The sequence below is a fragment of the Canis lupus genome, chromosome 2 (genome assembly GCF_011100685.1).
Source record: "Canis lupus familiaris isolate Mischka breed German Shepherd chromosome 2, alternate assembly UU_Cfam_GSD_1.0, whole genome shotgun sequence".
Taxonomy (NCBI): domain Eukaryota; kingdom Metazoa; phylum Chordata; class Mammalia; order Carnivora; family Canidae; genus Canis; species Canis lupus.
The window spans coordinates 64,227,919-64,246,559 of NC_049223.1; the positions used below are offsets into that span (position 1 = coordinate 64,227,919).

General features: G+C 47.2%; 1 protein-coding gene and 1 long non-coding RNA gene across 5 annotated transcripts in view; one reads left to right on the top strand and one right to left on the bottom strand.

The window, feature by feature from the left end:
* The window catches only part of LOC119870331, a 108,713-nt gene extending 97,370 nt beyond the window's left edge, over positions 1-11,343 (bottom strand). The window contains exon 1 of one of the 2 annotated variants that reach the window (XR_005355811.1): positions 10,652-11,343. This is a non-coding gene — a long non-coding RNA (uncharacterized LOC119870331). The remainder of the gene's footprint in view (positions 1-10,651) is intronic. The other variant, XR_005355809.1, reaches the window with a different exon arrangement.
* Positions 11,344-14,551: 3,208 nt separating this feature from the next.
* The window catches only part of BRD7 (bromodomain containing 7), a 42,308-nt gene continuing 38,218 nt past the window's right edge, over positions 14,552-18,641 (top strand). For all 3 annotated transcript variants that reach the window (XM_038531079.1, XM_038531078.1, XM_038531080.1), the window contains exons 1-2: positions 14,552-14,689; positions 15,090-15,298. In XM_038531079.1, coding sequence (XP_038387007.1) covers positions 14,641-14,689; positions 15,090-15,298 — 258 coding nt within the window. In that variant the 5' untranslated portion in view covers positions 14,552-14,640. The remainder of the gene's footprint in view (positions 14,690-15,089; positions 15,299-18,641) is intronic.

Consider the following 18,641-nt stretch of genomic DNA (forward strand, 5'->3'; position numbering starts at 1 on the left):
TAAACACCGTGATGAGTGCTTTGAGGGAACCAGAGGTAAGACTGACACAACCCCCTACCCCCCTACTCCCTTCTTGGGAGAAGAAATCAGTTTTGGCCAGAAAGAAGAACACAGAAGTAAGTCTTGCCTACCATAAGAGAACATTTCAACCCTCTAATCAAAAGTGCATATGTACCTGCTAAGTGTCAGGTGCAGAGGATTCAGCACCTGAACAAACCAGAAAAATAGACACAGCTCTCGCCTTCATGAAGCTCTCAGTCTAATGGGTAGACTGATAAACAAATAGGTAATTACAAATGCAATGTTTAAAGGAAAAAGAAAATGTATAAAGCGCTATGAAAGAAACTAAAAGGAGACTCATTTAAGCATTAACTCATTTGGAGAGTTATCTTTCTGACATAGTAAAAGACGAGAAGGAGCGAGCCATATGAAGAGTGTGGGAAGAGCATTCCATAGTAAGGGAACAGCCTGTATGGAGGTCCTGCATGGTAGAAGAGTAAGCACGTTCAAGGGACTAAAATTAGGAAAATTATTTCTGAGTGTCATGAGTCCAAGGGTATCATGGTGCAAGATGAGTCAGAGAGGGGGGCCTGGAGCCTGGACAAAAGCTCAGGTTTTATCTGAGTGTGAAGGGAGACCACCAAAGGGCTGTGAACAGGACAACAGTACAGGCTAAGCTCATCCACATTCATAAAGTTCCCTCTGGCTGTTGTGGGGAGAGTGGATGATTGAGAGTAGGGCAGAGTGGAAGCTGAAAGACATGGTAGCTTTTGCTAAATCAATGTCAAGGGCACACAGATGAGTGGCTATTTCCTTCTAATGGCATCTAGAAAGGCTTTGAGGACGGGACGTTACCCAAGCGAAAGCTGACCAGGCAGGGATGAAGGAGAAGCCTGTATCCCCCAATCCAAGCTTTTCTCCCCTGAATAAAGGGGAAAACTTTTGTTTTTCCTTTTTCTGCCTTAGGAACCAGAAAGAGATGGCCATTCATTAATCAGCACCTTCCAAATTACCTACATGTAGGGTTAAACAATTACAACAGACCATCAGCAGTTCCAAGTGTGAATAACTCAATGACATGGTAAAATTTGGTATAAATAGATCTGGCTGAGCCTCACAAATTTTCTCCTGAGGCTAACGATGTCAGCAGTTCCAAGTCTGATCCCTACTGGCCTCTGAAAGACAAGATCACAGCAGAGAAAGAAGCAGAAAGAGCTTCCCCGGTGGCATTTCCCCAAGCAAATGGGCACATTTGCCTCTCGGATGAGCAGGGCAAGAGTCAACCAGGCCAACCAGAATGTGATGAGTCAGAAAGAGTCTCTCTGCCTGCTCTTTATTGGTGACCAGTCTCATGAGAGGCAAGAGTTCACATTTTGTGAAGCCTGTTGTGTTTGTTAAATACCATGTGTTTTTATTCAACCAGGTATTGCCTGCTGGCCAAGTTTACAAAGCAATGTGTCTCTGGGCTCCATCCATCTCAGAGCAGCTACTAGTCTCCCCTCTCCCCCCGCCATTGTACACATCCTTCTTTCATCAGCCCTCATAACTGAAGTCCCCTCAAGACAGGTAGAGAGTTGGGTTTAGAAACTGTTTTTGTTTCTACTGAGTTGCTTTGCCTATCCAGCATTCGTTCTCCAATCCTGTGGTAACAGCATCTTAACTATTCTTGGTACCTCAATTTAGGCCATATGGTTTAGGTGGCGCCAACCCCCTACTCAGGCTCCAGGGCTAGACAAGATTTGGCTTGTCATTGAATTCTACTACTATTATAGCCACCCCACCATTTCATGGTGATTGGTTCAGAGGGGGCACAAGATCTAAATTGGCTTGATCAAATAACCCCAGGACTTTTTGCCAGACCACTGGGGAAAGAAATATTCTTTTTTCTCTGAACTGGATCTATGAGGATGTCAGCCTGGAGCTGTTAGGGGCCATTAGAGCCTGTCTCAAAATAAGATGAGTGCATAGGAAGCAAGCCAAAAGATAGAGAAAGTCTGAAATCCTGGATGTAGCATTAGCTGAAGCTCAGCCTCATCAGAGGTAGGTTTCAGATACTACCAAACAAAAGCATTCTATCGAATGGAAGCTGAGTGATACAAGGGTAGGAACCAGGCATCCTGAATTCTAGTGCTGTGCTCTTATCCTGTATTGTATTCTAGATGACTTTATCCAACCACACACCCAAACTTGACTAATTTGCATGACTTTATATGGTTTACTGAGAGAGAGATTTTTTAAACATTTGATCACAACAGTATTTTATCTAACTGAATCACAGAGCCATGAAAGGGCCCCTGGAGATCATATCATGGAATGGTTTTCAAAGATCTTTAGCAACTTCTCATTTCAAAAGAAGTCATAAGCAAAACTCCTGTATATAAGAAACAAAAGCAGTATCTTGTTGGTACAAATGTGTTTTATCTTTTCAGTTAAAAGTTTAACATTTACCTTTTAGAATCAATGAAGATCCAAATTTTGATGTATTTGTTTCCAAGGTATAAAAATTAGCTATATACGAAATCAACAAAGAAAATCAATGAAAACAAAAATTAGCTCTTTGAAAAGGTCAAGAAAATCAATAAGCCTCTAGTGAGACTAAGGGAAAAAAGAGCAAGGACAGAAACTACTAATATCAGAAATGAAAGAGAGGGCATCACTACAGATCCGATGGACATTAAAGGTATAATAAAAGAATACTGTGAACAACTCTATTCCCACAAATTTGAAACCTAGATGAAATGGACAAATTCCTTGAAGGACACAATTTGCCAAACTCACACAGAAGGAACAGATGATCTGAATAGGCCCCTTACCTACTGAAGAAAATAAACAAACAAAAACAAAACAAAACAAACAACAACAACAACAAAAAAAAAAAACGCTTTCCAAAAGAGAAAGCACCAGTCCCAGATGGGTTCACTGCTGAAACCTATCAAACATTTAAGAAAAAAAAAATATAGAATCCTCTATAATTTCAGAGGATAGAAACAGAGGGACTACTTCCTAACTCATTCAACGAGGCCAGCAGTACCAAAACCAAAGACATTACAAAAAAAAGAAGAAAAGAAAAGAAAACTGCAGACCAATCTCTTTCATGAACATAGATACAAAAATCCTCAACAAAATATCAGCAAATCAAATGCAATAATGTATAAAAGAATTATACTCCACAATTTGGTGGGATTTTTCCAAGATTACAAGGCTAGTTAAGCAGTCAAAAATCACTTAATGTAGTTCATCAGCAGTCTAAAGAGGAAAAATAACATGATCGTACCAGTAGAAGCAGAAAAGTGCTTGACAAAATTCAATATCCATTCATGATTTAAACAAAGAAAAAGGAAAAAAAATAAAAATAAATAAAAAATAAATAAAAAAAGAAAAAGAAAAAGAAAAAACTCTCAGGAAAGAGGAATAGAGGAGAACTTCTTCATCTTGATAAAGAATACTTACCAAAAAACCTACAGCTAGCTAACAGCATTCTTAATGGTAAGAAACTCAAGCATTCCCTCTAAGACCAGGTACAAGGCAAGGCTGTCCCTTCCCACCACTCCTTTTCAACATCATGCTGGAAGTTCTAGCCAATGCAGTAAGACAGGAAAAGAAAATACAGATTGGGAAGGAAGAAATTGTCTTGGTTCACAGATTTACATGATTATCTATGTAGAAAATCTGAAAGAGGGATCCCTGGGTGGTGCAGTGGTTTAGCTCCTGCCTTTGGCCCAGGGCGTGATCCTGGAGACCCAGGATCGAATCCCACATCGGGCTCCCGGTGCATGGAGCCTGCTTCTGCCTCTGCCTGTGTCTCTGCCTCTCTCTCTCTCTCTGTGACTATCATAAATAAATAAAAATTAAAAAAAAAAAGAAAATCTGAAAGAATCAACAACAACCAAAAGCAAACAAACAAACACAGGTATATATCTGGCTTTGTGAAAGCTCTCCTTTTGGTGTCTAATTGTTGTGTGTGCGTGTGTGTGTGTGTGTGTGTGTGTGTGTCTAATTGTTCTAACCTAGAGGCTTCCTGTTCCTTGTCCAAGAAAATAAAAAGCCTAGGCATACACCAATGTTCTACGACAGCACCTTTCAAACTTTAACACATGCATATGAATCTCCATGGCTCATGTTAAAAATGTAGGTTCTGATTCCATAGTTCTGAAGGGGAGCTCAGAAATTCTGCATTTCTCCCAAGCTCCCCAGTACCACCAATGCAGCTAGTTTACAGACCATACTTTGCGTAGCCAGGCTTTAGAATATGCAATAATGGAGCATCACGAACATACCTCCTGAGGCAAGATGAGAATGTCTACCAAACTCTAATTGGAAAACGGTTTGGAAAATATCTCAAATGACATATTCCAAAATGTTAAAGACAGTGGTGGGAATATAAGCAATTTAAATTTTCTTCCTTATGAGACGCCTGGGTGGCTCAGTGGTTGAGCATCCACCTTCAACGCAGGGTGTGATCCCGGAGTCCTGGAATTGAGTACTACACCAGGCTCCCCGCAGGGAGCCTGCTTCTCCCTCTGCCTGTGTCTCTGCCTCTCTCTGTGTGTCTCTCATGAATAAATATATCTTTAAAAAAAATAAAAATAAAATTTCTTCCTTATGCCTATCTGTATTTTCAATTTTATCTATAACTGGCATGTTAATGCAAATTAAGAAAGAGTGAAGCTTAAAATTCAATAACTGAGTCAAGAAAAACCTAACACATACACATATATTTAAAATAAAACCTAAAAAAAAATAAAATAAAATAAAATAAAATAAAACCTGATCAGTCACTGACACAACATCAGAAGTAGTTCCCCAGAACCAACCAAGTTTGAAAGGAAGCAGCCTAGTCTTTCTGCAGCTGCAAATAACAAGCAGAAGGGACATACGCTGTTTTTTTGCAGAGCCAGGACTAAGGGAACTTAGAGATCTGAGTGGCACAGAGTAAGCCCACAGCCACAGCACACAGCGACTCTCTGTTCCCAGAGCAGGGTTTCCAGGAGTGATGGTGGACTACGCCTGCAGGACTATTTCTGAGCTGCTGACTATCACCCCCAACACCCGCCACCTCAGTGTTCTTGCCTGCATGATTCTACTCATCTGATCCACCCTTTCCAGCCCTGAACAGACCCCTGCAGAGCTTGCACACTCCCTGCAGCCTGGCGTCACTCGCTCCCCCACATGCCCTCAGCCAGCTGTGGCGCTGGCATCCTCCTGGCATGCCCCACTCTCCTGGCCTTCCTCCCACCCACACTGCTCGCACTCTTCTGCCTCCTTTCCTGCTTCCTCATCCTCCAGTGACCTTGATATTAAAAGTCCTCAAGGCTCTATCTTCTTGGTCACTCTGTTTTCTCCCCCTGGGTTGTCTGACTCACTCCTGAGGTTCCAAAGACATCTCTAGACCAAAAGTCTCTCCTCGGAGACCTAGCATCTCTCCTGAGCCCCAGACACAGGCACTCAACTTCCTGCTCAGCATCTCCTCCTGGGTCATTCACAGGCATCTTTAGATTCTTCCTCCTATATAACTCTCAAATTATCCCACTGCGCCAGCCCCTTGCCTGCACGCAGTCCGAGCCACCACCAGCAGCCCTCCATCGTGAAGTCCACCTCGACTCCTAGCTCTCCCTGCCCTGTCTCCTAAACCCACAGTCCTTTCTCCATTCAGAAAGCACTCTTGACTAAATGCAAACCTGGATGTGTGCCCACTTCCACGGTCTTCTGTGGTGCCCCAAATAAAATTGAACATTTCCGCCATGCCTCCTGAGGTCCCGCCCAGCCCAACCTCATCTCTGGGCATTGCTCCCAGCGTTCCCTCATTTTTTTTTGGGGGGGGGGTGTTTTGTTTTTTGGTTTTTGGGTTTTTTTGCTCCAGAACTGGCCCTCCCACTTCCTTGAATGCAGCAAATGTTTCCCTGCCTTTGCATATGCTGATCCCTCTGCCTAGCTAGTGGATGCTGTTTGGTGCATCCCTCAGCTCACCTGTCCCAGGGACATGTCATGTCACCTCCAGCAGCTGTCAGTGTTGGTTGCTGAGGGCCTGCAGCCACCATCAGCTTCAGAGGATTGCCCTGCATGGACTAGAATGGCTCTGGGGGGGTCAGGAAGACCACTTGGCTGACCTCTCCTCCTGACCTGGGCTACCCTTTAGTCCAGTGAGCTGTTCTGCGGAGTACATCCCACTCCACCCCACCTCCCTGCACTACCTGGGGGTGACTGGGCTAAGCTGAGGCTCCAACCTCGCAGTGCTTCTGCCCTGCCCTACCCTGATACTTGCACTCCCTTCCAGATGTTTTCTGGTGCCCCAACAGACTCCCAACAACAGATTGCCCCAACAGCTTCTAGGGTACCCCACCTAAAATGCAACCTTCAGGGCAAGTGTGGCTTCCTGAGCGGGGAGCCCTGAACCCCCAGGCTGTGTGAGGGTCTTATAACAGCATAACAATTCACAACCCTGTCGTGTTCCTTCGTAACAATGAGTAAAACCAGCTAAATACAGTTGACTCTTGAACAACTCTGGAATTAAGAGTGCTGACTCCTTCCCACCTCAGCAGTCAAAAACCTGCATACAACTTTTGGGTCCTCCCCAAAAACGTCACTATGAGTAGCCTGCTGTTGACTGGAAGCCTTACCAATAACATTAACAACCGATTAGCACATAGTTGTAAGTGTATTTATGCACATGTATTACAGCAAAGTAAGTTCAAAAGAAGAAAACTATTTAGGAAATCATACTGAAGAGAAAATACTTTTACAGTATTATACCGTATTGAAAAAAATTGCACATAGTAGATCCATGGACTCAAACCCATGTTGCTCAAGGGTCAACTACATGGATCTGTGCAATCACCCGTTAAGTGTGTGTCTCCCTCACCAGATTGTGAACTTCATGCGGACAGGACCATGTCTATTTGGCGTCCACTGTGTTCTAGCACCTGGCACTGAAGAAAATAGGATGAAGGGAGGGTGGGAGGGGGAGGGAGGGAGGAAGGTGGCTCCTGTTTCCTCTTTCCTATTTGATCAGGGGCTCCAAGTTTCTCTCTGTCCTGGTAGATTCTGAGTCCAAATAACTTTTCCGGTTGTCAGCAACGGGCACCATGGCTTGGGCCCAGTGCCCTCCGGCAAACAGCTCCAAGGCCATGAGGGGAGGGGAGGCACAGGCCCGCCACATGGACAGCTGCCATCTGCAGCCTTCCTTTTGTTCACTCTGAGGCAGACAGCTGGGGCAGCACCACCTGTGATCATGAGCAACCCCGGGAGCTGCACTGTCAACAGCCTGTCACAGGGAATCACCTCAGGCCACTGCATCCCCAAAGAGCTGCCCAGTGACCCAGCCTCGGCCTCCTCGAGGCCTCTCTGCACCATGCAAACAGGCTAGTGCCAGTCGGCCCTGCCCGTGCTCCCTAAACTAGGCCACCTGCTGTAGCTGCTGAGGGCCCAGGCTCAGGGAATGCCCCCTCTCTTCCCTTCCCCCTGGGACGGAGGGTACAGTGCCCCCAACCCCCTCTCCACCCTGAAGTATCCAGGAGAACTAGCTCTTTCCCACCCCTCCCTTCTGTTCTTCCAGCTGTGGAAGGCCTTCATCATCTCTCACTTTCCCTGACCCTCGTGCCAACCACACAGGTGCCCAGGGCTGGTTCGGCCCATTGCTCAGAGAAGGCTGAGATTCACACAAAGGAGGACAAAAGAAGTAATTGTGAGTGGACAACTGGCCTTAGGAGTTCCTTGCCCGGCCTCACAGCTGCACGAGGGGGCTTTGAGGAACACAGCAGGGCAGTGGTGGGGGTCTCGGAGGCCCCTGATATTCAGGGCTTTCAGCCTGACGGGATCATGGGGTTGCTTCCCAGTAAGCCTCTTTCATCTGTCAGGCCTGAGAAGAGTCTCCTCTGGGTCTCTCAGAACTGCCCACCAGGGAGGCCACGCTCTCCTCCAGGGTCAGGTGTCCAGGACGGCAGCTGTGCCCCAGAGCACCCTCTCCATAGGGGCACCAAATTCCAAAGGCCCGGCTGGGGGTGGGGGAAGCCTGGAACACCTCAGGGTAACAGGGCTGCTAAGGGCCTGGCCTGCCACGGCCTCACATCAGCCACCAGGCAACAAGTCCTCTGCAGACAGGCCTGGCCCTGAGAGATGAGCAGAGGCTATTTCCTGGGAATGTCATCCCCCGACCCGTGGCCAGTGTTTCTCACTGCCTCTCTCCTCCTCCTCCTCCTCAGACTCCCTGGGAGGCCACCCATCACTTCCTGTCCCCAGCCAAAAGACCCTCAGGGAAGAAAGTGGGAGGGGATTCCCATCGCAAACAGTATAATTATCCATTCATTCATTCATTCATCCAACAAATATATCTTGAGGGCCTGCGTTGAGCCCAGCTCTGTGGTAGGTGTAGGGGACACAACCATGAGTGATGTGGGCCCCATTTCTGTCCTCAGGGAGCTGGGAGTCCCAAGGGGACAGTGAACTAACACACACACACACACACACACACACACACGGACATGTAACGTAAGAGTTATGTAACATGGTGTTGCTAGTCATGTGTGCCATGAACACAAGCAAAGCCACGTGAGGTGAGGAGTCCAGAGGTGCTCCTATGTGGATCACTGGTCCAGAAGCTTCTCTCAGACAGTCACCTGGGGAGATCAGGATGACACGAGGGCAGGAGCCAGACCAATAGCTGAAGAGAGAGTGCTGTAGGCACAGGAAAGGGCAGAGGCTGAGGTCCTGGAGCAGAAGGAGGCTTGTATGTCAGAAGTAAGTGAGGAGGGCAGTGTGGCCAGCCCTGGTGATGGTGGGGGTGAGAGGATGTGGGGCTGGAGAGATAATGGGGGCCAGATCAGGCTTGAAAACCAAGATAAGGATTTGGCTTTGACTCTGAGTGAGATGAGGATCCATGAAACAGTTTTGAGCAGGGCAATGACATTACCTCAACTATGTTTTTAAAGGATCACAGAAGAGGTACCTGGGTGGCTCCGTCAGTTAAACAGTTAAGTGTCTGCCTTGGGCTCAGGTAATGATCCCAGGGTCTTGGATCAAGCCCCACATTGGGCTTTCTATTCAGCAGGGAGACTGCTTCTCCCTCTCCTGTTCCCCCTGCTTGTGGTCTCTCTCTCTCTGTCAACTAACTAAATAAAGTCTTTAAAAAAGTAAAATAAAGGATCACAAAATATTTCAAAATTAATATTAGCAGCTGGCATTTATTGAGCACTTACTCTACATCTGGTCTCATACTTGGCATTTTGACCACATTATGTTCTTTCGTCCTAACAACCACCTTATGAAGTGGTAGGCCTGATTGCCACACCTCTTGTTCCAGGACAAGCAACTGAGTTTCAGAGGGGTGACGCAATGTGCCCAAGGTCACACGGCTGCAGACTGTGAGCTCCAGACGAGCCAGTCTGTCCCACTCCAGAGCTGTAATGTTACTCCAATCCTGATGTTCAGAGGGAGGCCTAGCTTCCACTTCTAACTCTCACCTACTAGCTGTGTGGTTCCAGTCTGGTCCTGACATTGCCAACAGCTCCAACCTCTGAGATGGACGTACTATATCCTCCTCTGGGGGCTGCGAGGAGGACGTGGAGCAAGGGTACGGGCTGGCAGTGGGTGCACGGCAGATGTCCAACAGGTGTTAGAGCAGTCACTCATCCCCCAAGCTTTGGTGGCTGTGTTCTAGGGGCCGGGTGAAATGCATCAGTCCACCTTGGAAAGAGAATGTGCCCATTCTGCATCCATGACAGCTGCAGCAAAGTGGAGTAAAAGTAAGTGGCAGAGGCCCCCAGATGTAGGAAAGAGTTGGGTGGGACTAAGCAAAGTATAGAATCTGCCTTGTCCTCTCCCGAGACTGTCCTCTTCCTCTTTAGCCAATAGGAAAGCAAGATAGAGAGAAGGCCCCATCACCTTAGGGGGGACAACTAGCACCTGCCAAGAGGCCTCCCCTCACAGCCCGGGTCTGAAGTGCCCCTCACCCAAGTATCACAAAACCTGCAACTCCATTACAGCACTATTACACAAGTTCAGCAGTCATCTTTCATTGTCTGGGTTCTCTTTGTTCATTTAGCCTCCCAGGACCCAAAAATCCATAAACAGCAAATAACAACTATTTCCATGCTTTAACTTATCCTCTGATCCTCTTAGCACACAAACATCTGTGCCTGCATGTTTTATATGAGCGTACGGATCCTCTTGTGGAATGTGTTTCCATCTGACACTATTCCAAACATGGAGGGAGAAGCTTCAGAGGTTTCTGGCTCTTTTCTGAAGAGCCGTGTGGCCTCGTGATTAGAATGTAGGGTTTAGAGGTAGGCAGGTGTGGATTCAGATCCTAGGCAAGCTGTGTGACCTTGGATAAGCCACCTGACTTCCTCAGGCCCCAGTTTCCTCACCTGTAGGACAGAGACGAGTGTTCCTCTCCTCAGGCTGGGAGAAGGATGAAAAGAGGTAGGTAGTGTGTGCAACACTCCAGCCAAGTACCCTACACAGACAACTGTTCCCTTGCTGTCACTTTAGTCCCTATTGAGATATGCAGCAGGCTCAGAAAGTTCCCTGTTTAGGATAATATTTGTATAAGCTATCTATTGCTGTGTAACAAATTCCCCTAAAACTTGATGGTTTCAGTAAATATACACTTATTTTCTCACAGTTTCTGCAGGTCCACAGTCTGACCATAGCTTACCTGGGTCTGCTTCAGGATCCCTTGAAGGCTGCAATCAAGGTGTGAGGCAGGGCTGAGTTCTCATCTGAACACTCCACTGAGGAAGGATTCACTTTGAAGCTCAGGCGACTGTTGGCAGGGTGAATGGCTCCGGGGCTACGGGGCTGACAACCTCAGTTCTTGCCAGTTGTTGGCTGAAGGCTGCCTTCAGTTTCTTGCGGTGAGCGCCTCCAACATGGCACCCTGCTTCCTCAAAGCATGTGACCCAAGAAGGCAATGCAATTGGTTAGCAAGACAGAAGTCACAATCTTAAGTAACTGAATCACAGAAGTGACATCTCATCCCGTTTGCCGTATCCTTTTGGCTAGAAACAAGTCTCAAGACACTTCCACACTCAGGTGGAGAGCATAAATACCAGGAGGCAGGAGTGTCTGGTGTCACTGCAGAGTCTGCACTACACAACAAGGTCCTGTTCAACTAGCATTTTCAGGTGCCTTTTATGTACCAGACACTGTCCTGGGGCAGGGACCTTAAAAATTGGATTAATCAGGGTTTCTATCTCCCAGGAACTTCTGTGAGGTGTTTTCTGCTTCAGGGTCTTCCTCATTTTTCACTGCCGTGAACACTTTGGGACCTATGAAGGATCTCTGTTGAGGGGAGGAGGGCAGTTATTCACTCCATAGTGTGTAATAGTTAACTAGACCCTTTTACTCCATACCAGGCTGGTCAGAGAAAAGACACACACACACACACACACACACACACACACACACACACACACAGAGTGAGCTGGCTCTGAGGGGCATTTGCATAGTAGTGGTCACTGTGCTGGGTGCTATGGAAACGAAGGCAATGAGACCAGATCCTTCTCTGGGGAAGCACACCAGGTGACAGGAAGTGAAGAGGTAAACTCACAGGTTCTACCTGGAGTGAGGCACACCGCAGCAGAGGCCAGACCCACAGGGGAGTTGGCATCACAATTCCCCTTAAAGCAAAAGGATTATAGCCAATAGCTGAAAAGCTGAACTGAGCTTTGCTCTATACGTAGTGGGCAATGGTGGCTTGATCTCAGAGCAACTTCTCTTCCCCAATACAACCCTTCTTCCCCCACTGTGACTCCACCCCACGGATGCCAGGGAGGCAACAGACACATGCTTTTAACTTTCATGAAAAAGCAGCTCCCTTTATTTGAGGAATCTCATCTTCCCTGGCTAAACATCAGGGTCTTGTGGGGCCTGGCCATCATAGACTCCAACTCCTCTTGGCCATGTGGTAGACTTGGTACCCAAGCTAGAACAATCTCCCATTCCCTGGCCGGTAGAATATGTGACCCAACCCAAGCCAAAAAGGGCCCTTCTCTGCCATTTCTTCCTGGGTGAAGCTGACAGAGAAGACAGTATTGTCCCATTAATCAGGAAGCAGCTACTGGTAACTATGTTTTCAGCCATATTGGGGGTGGGGGGAGGAGGTGGAGCCTGATGTTCACAGAGATAAGACAAAGAAAGAGAGAGAAAGATACCAGACAGCATCAAATTCCTGGTTCCCATCCTCAAGCTTTACTTGCAAATCTTCTTACTTGAAATCTCTTTGTTTGCTTGAAATACCTCAAACCAGATTTCTGTCACACTCTGACCATAGGGTCCTGAACTACAAGTCTACCATTTTACTACTGGAGTCCGAACTAAAGCTACAAACATTCCTGGGAGGTGTGATCCAGAGGTCCAAATTCTTACTAAAGTATAAATGTCTAAGATCCTTTCCTGAAAGAAGGTTGTGATTATGGGTTTATTTGAAAATACACAGGGCATCATAAGGTTCAAAGTAGAGATAAGGCAAAACATCTTCACCATATTCCATGTAAAAAGAGTATGTGATTCAAATTCGGAAAACCTGAATTTGAATCCAGGTTTTATCACTATCTAGAAACCTCCTTCACTTCCCTGGGGAATCAGTTTCCCCATCTGCAAAATAGGAGTAAGAATCTTTCTGTGCTTCCTAGTTCATGAGGCTGTCACGTGGGAAAAAAAATCAACATTATATTGTTTCCCTGCAGCCATCATCCCTGGATGTGTTAAACACATCTAAATATTATATTAGTGCTGGGCAGCCCGGGTGGCCCAGCAGTTTAGCGCCGCCTTCAGCCCAGGGCGTGATCCTGGAGACCCGGGATCAAGTCCCACGCCGGGCTCCCTGCATGGAGCCTGGTTCTCCCTCTGCCTCTGTGTGTGTGTGTGTGTGTGTGTGTGTGTGTGTGTGTGTTTCTCGTGAATAAATAAATAAAGTCTTTTAAAAAATATATTAATGCCAATGAACAGAAATGTGGATAATATCTCTCCAGTAGCACTCAGCACCAGAGAATAAGTGTGAATGAGAAAGGCTTAAAACAGCATCAAGGAGTAGATATCCATCTACAGGGCAATGGTGTTAGCCTGGACCCTCACTTGGTATAGATCCAATAGATCCATTTTCATCATTTTTTTCAAGTTAATTTCTAAACTGTATCTCTCCTTTTATTTAAAAAAAGTTAACATTGAGGTGCCTGGGTGGCTCAGTCAGTTAAGTGTTGGACTCTTTTTTTTTTTTTATTTTTATTTATTTATGATAGTCACAGAGAGAGAGAGAGAGAGAGAGAGAGGCAGAGACACAGGCAGAGGCAGAAGCAGGCTCCATGCACCGGGAGCCTGATGTGGGATTCGATCCCGGGTCTCCAGGATCGCGCCCTGGGCCAAAGGCAGGCGCCAAACCGCTGCGCCACCCAGGGATCCCTGGACTCTTGATTTTGGCTCAGGTCATAATCTCAGAGTCCTGAGATGGAGCCCCTCGTTGGGCTCCTCACCCAGCATGGAGCCTGCTCTAAAGTCTCTCTTTCTCCCTATGCCCCTTCCCCCTCTCCTGATCTCTCTAAATAAATACATAAATAAATAAAACCTTTTAAAAATTTAACATGCACATGAAAATTTTTTCAAACAATGGAGAGAAGCATAAAACTAAAATAATCCACTTCAGCTCCACTGGAGCCTTTTCATCCAGATGTCAACATTTATTTCCATATATGGATCTTAACAAATACACTCAGTTTCATATTTTTTGATGTTGTTTTAGTTACAGTTTTGGAGGCCTTTTCATACCAGCACATAAGGGGTTTTTGTTTTGTTTTGTATTTAAGATTAGAATCCTTCAGTCACCAACGTGCTGGGTTTGCTGGACCTGGCATCTAGCGCAGGGTTCAATAAATATCGTCAAAGAGAAGACAGAAGCAAGGGGCAGAGGGATAGAAGCGAGGAGTCAGGGAAGGGGCAAGAATGAGAGAAAGAAAAGCAAGAGTGGTAGGAAGAGGGAGGGAAGGAGAGAGAGAGAAGAGGGAAGGAGGGAGGGTGGGAGGAAAGAGAAAGGGACAGAGACGAAGGGAGGGAGGGAGAGACGGAAACACGGACAGACAGACAGACAGACGGAGACAGAGGAAGAGCAAGGGAGGGACAGACAGAAACAGAGGGACAGGCAATGAGACAGAGACAGGGGGAGGGAAAGATGGACAATCAGACCGACAGACAGAGAAAAGGAGAGAAGGGAGGGAGGGAATGAGAGAGGGAATGGAGGAAGAGAGGGGAGAAGAGGGAGCGAGAAAGGAGTGAAGGGGGAGGGCAGAGAGGCGGGGGGGGGGGGGGGGTCGGAGCGGTGGGCCCCGCCCCCGGCCCGCGGGCTGCAGCGCCACCTCCGGCCGCCAGGGGCCGCCACGCGCAGGCGGCCGCACCCCGCGCGCGCCGCGGGCCCTCTCTCCCGCCTCCGCGCCCGCCGCTCGCAGCCCCGCCGCCGCTCTGTGGCCCCGGCCGGGTCTCGCCGCCGCCTTCTCGTGAGGGGCCTCGCGCCGCCCGGCGCACGCCGCCCCCCTGCCTCGCGGCGCGGGGTCTCGCGGGCCCCGCTCCCGCCCTCCGCTCGCCTGGCCCGGACCGGAAGCGGCGCCGCACGGCCTGGGCCTGGCGCGGGGGGCGGGCACCGGGGCCCGGTCGGACATGGGCAAGAAGCACAAGAAGCACAAGTCGGACAAACACCTCTACGAGGGTGAGGAGCGCGCCGCGGTGGGGCGGGGGCCGCGCTCCGTGGGGGCCACTCTCGAGCTGCCGCGGCGGGCCGGCCGGCCTGGCGGGGGGGAGGGGGGGCGGACGCGGGCGCCTCGCACGGGCAGGCCGGGACCCGCGGCGAGGGGGGCGCGGCCCGCCGGAGGCCGCGCAGCCCGCGGGGCGGGGCGGGGGGGAGGCGCGTTCGGAGCCCCGGCGCCCGGCCCCCGGCGGGGCTCTGGCTGGGAGGCGTGGGGCGGCCCCCCGAGGCCCGCCGCGTTCCGGGCGCCACTCGCCGAGTGTCCGTCAGTCAACAGGTGCTGCGCGCCCGGAGCCTCCCTGCGCCCCGCCCGCGCCCCGCCCGCGCCCCCGCCCGCGCCCCACGCTCTCTCCTTTTGTTTAAGAGTACGTAGAGAAGCCCCTGAAGCTGGTCCTCAAAGTGGGAGGGAACGAAGTCACCGAGCTCTCCACGGGCAGCTCGGGCCACGACTCCAGCCTCTTCGAAGACAAGAACGACCATGACAAACACAAGGACAGAAAGCGGAAAAAGAGAAAGAAAGGAGAGAAGCAGGTTCCAGGGGAAGAGAAGGGGAGAAAACGGAGACGAGTGAAGGTAAATGTCGTCGGCGTTGCTTCAGCGTTGCTGGCGGTCCCGCTTTTCAAGAGTTCCCGCCGCCGCCGACCTAACTTGGTTCCCTTTGTGTCTAGCGAGACGCTTGAAACGCCGGTAAAATCGGCCTTGTCTGGAGGACGAGCAGGGCAGCGCAGAAACAGGAGTCACCCGTGAGTCTGAGCGACTCTCGATTCCATCATACTCTTAGTTACACTCGCAGCAAGGGAGTGAGCGGCTCCGTCCTGGTGTTTCCGGAGCCCTGTCACAGTACTTCCTCTCAGGGAAGGTTCTCTGGCCCAGGGAAGATCAGAGCCCCCTCAGAAACGCCTCCGTGTTGGAGCTTTGTCAGGAAATCATCCCTTCAGAAGTGAAGGGGATCTGTTGGCCTTGGGATTTTGTTCTGAGATGATAAGTAAAGGAGCTGCTTTGGTCTTTTTTTTTTTTTTTTTTTTTACTAAGTTATAATTGACCTATATTATTAGTTTCAGATGTGCAACATAGTGACTCAACATTTGTATACATTGCAAAATGATTACCACAAGAGTAGTTATCTGTCACTCAGCTTTGGTCTCTCTCTCTCTCTCTCTCTTTTTTTTTTTTTTTTTTTAAGATTTTATTTATTCATGAGAGAGAGAGAGAGAGGCATAGACACAGGCAGAGGGAGAAGCAGGCTCCATGCAGGGAGTCTGACACAGAACTTGGGACTCGATCCCGGGACTCCAGGATCACACCCTGGGCGGAAGTTGGCACTAAACTGCTGAGCCACCCAGGGATCCCTCAGCTTTGGTCTTAAAGCTTCAGTGTGTTGAAGAGAAAATTCGATCAGAGACCTGTAAGGGATGTGACACCAAATGATAAAAATAAGCATTCTCTTAACCATTTGCAGTTAATAGAAAAAGGGAAGAAAAAAGTAGCCGCTGTCTTGGTTTACATGTTGGGCAAAATAATACTGATTAAGTTTGACGGATGATCGTATGCAGATCTGGAATTGTCCTGGACTTCTGCACCTCCCAGATTTAACCTGCCCCTGAGTGACTACTGAATCAGTTACTGTGTCTTGAATATAGATTTCCATAAGTTGGCTATACGGTTTTTCTTGTGTTTATGTATAACAGCAGTGTCTAGTCCATGTGATTAAACACATCGTAAATCGCTAAATCTTAGAGCCTCTTTAGAATTTCTTCAGTCTGTTATTTTCTGCCTGTTTTTAATTGCCTGTGACGTAATATACAACTGTCTAATGTTTTCTTTTCCCAAGTTCTAGAAGCCACTCTCTACATATGAGTTAAGAAATCTAAGCAATACAGAAATGAACAAAGGGGGGGGGGGCAAGAAGTTTCTTTACCCTAGTCCCTCATACAGTCTCCCCCCCCCCCTCTAGAGGTGACCAGTTTTTTTTTTTTTAATTGTTTTTTATTTATAAAGTGGTTCATGAACATAGTTTTTAAAAGTCAGGAGTACTTCAAGGCTTTTAACACAAAAGCAGTCTCCTGCCCCAGCCTAGAGTTTTACTTCTCAAACTTTTTAGTTTTCTCTTTGGATATTTGTCTCCTTTTTAAAATGTAGGATTATGTTGGTATTTCCTGATTTATCAGTTTGCATGTTTTACTGATGTGTTACAAAAGATGAGCATTCTAATACTGCTTCCTGCCCCCAATTTCTCTTCCTCCATTCTCCCAGTAGAGGTATATCATAACTGTTGAGTAAATCAGTATTTGGTATTTACTTATTGTTCACTAGTGACAAGTATAATAAATACACATCTGATCTTGATCCTTTGTTAATTGCTTTCATTGCTTTGATTATCCTGTGTGAGTTCTTCCCAAACTGACAGATTTGAAAAACCCATCTGATTTCTGTTTTTCACATGACCAAACAGTTCCCCTTTTCTTGGGACATCCATCTTGTAGCCCTCCATGCCTTCCTGTTCCAGTCTAGATTAGTTGTTCTCTAGGCCTTCTGGGACCCTCCTTTCCCTCTTTCTTAGATACTGTGTCTTCTTGATTTATTCCCTTGTTCTCGTGGAATCTTAAATCTAGGAACTACCTAAGCATTCATAGGAAGTAGATTTTTGTAAGTCCTTACATGATTGAATATCTTCATTCTACCCCCATACGGTGTCCTCAGGTAGATTGATGGTTTGGCTCAGCGTGGAATTCCAGATTGAAAATTACTGTCTCCTAGAATTCCTTTTTTTTTTTTTTTTTTTTTGTCTCCTAGAATTCTGAAAGCATCTTGTTCTCTAATCACCCTTGTTTTATTAGCACCCTGTTCTTGTTTTTCTCTGGAGTTACTAATTGATGGGTTTTTACTTTTTTTTTCTCTTTTGCTCCTTGCTTTGTCTCAATTTTCCCTCACGTTGTTCAGTTACTTGGTCTCCTCTTTTATGTTAACAGCATCCCTTAGTTACTTATTGAGCCTTCCTGGTATGCCTGTATTTCAATGTGCAGCACAAAAGCCTGATGGAATACTTTGTATCTAGACAGTTTGTCAGTGGTAGAGTCACTAACCAGAGACCTGATGATTTTGATGCAGGACACCCAAATGTCTGTTCTTCAGAGAAAAAAAGCCCCTCCTGGAATAAGGATTTTTCCTGACTGTGTTTCGGGGGCCATCCGGTGAAAGAGACTGAAGGTCTTCCCACGCAGGCCTCTGCCTTCAGTCCAGTATCTCTCCTCATCTTGATCTGTGTCCCATCTGGAGACTCTGGTTCCTGACGGCTCCGGGTTTCTGGGGTTATTTTTTTTTTTTTTTTTTTTTTTTTTTTTTTTAATTTTTTTTTGGGTTTCTGGGGTTTAAACCCTTCTCCTAGGGGCCCATTTCCGCATGGAGGAGGTAGCTGGCCGTCTGTGATCTGCACACTCCTACACTTGCCTCTTGTTTCCCAGGTGTGTGGGCGTCTTTTATCCCTGTCATCTCTTCTGTACTTTGTCCACCCCATCTAACTGGAAGTTGAGATCACCTCTTTAAACTGCTTGTGATTTTAGTTCTGGCACCATAATACCAGCTGATATGCAGGTGTTCTTCATTTCTTTATCACTTACCTTTTTTATTAACTACATAGTATTTGGTTATATTGATATATTTTATTTAATAGTACATCTAAGTGTTACAAATAAAGCTGCAGTGAGCCTCAGGGACACAAATCTCTTATACTTTTGTAAGAATATCTTCAGGATAAGTTCCTGGAATTCTCCCATACTGTTCCAGTCATTCTGCTCTTTCTTGACTATGACCCTAAATGTCATTATATTTTGATTCCATTGTAAATTGTAAATCTTAATTGTAAATTAAGATGCTTTTGCATTCATGATCTTATTTGGACATAACTCCCTGCAGAATA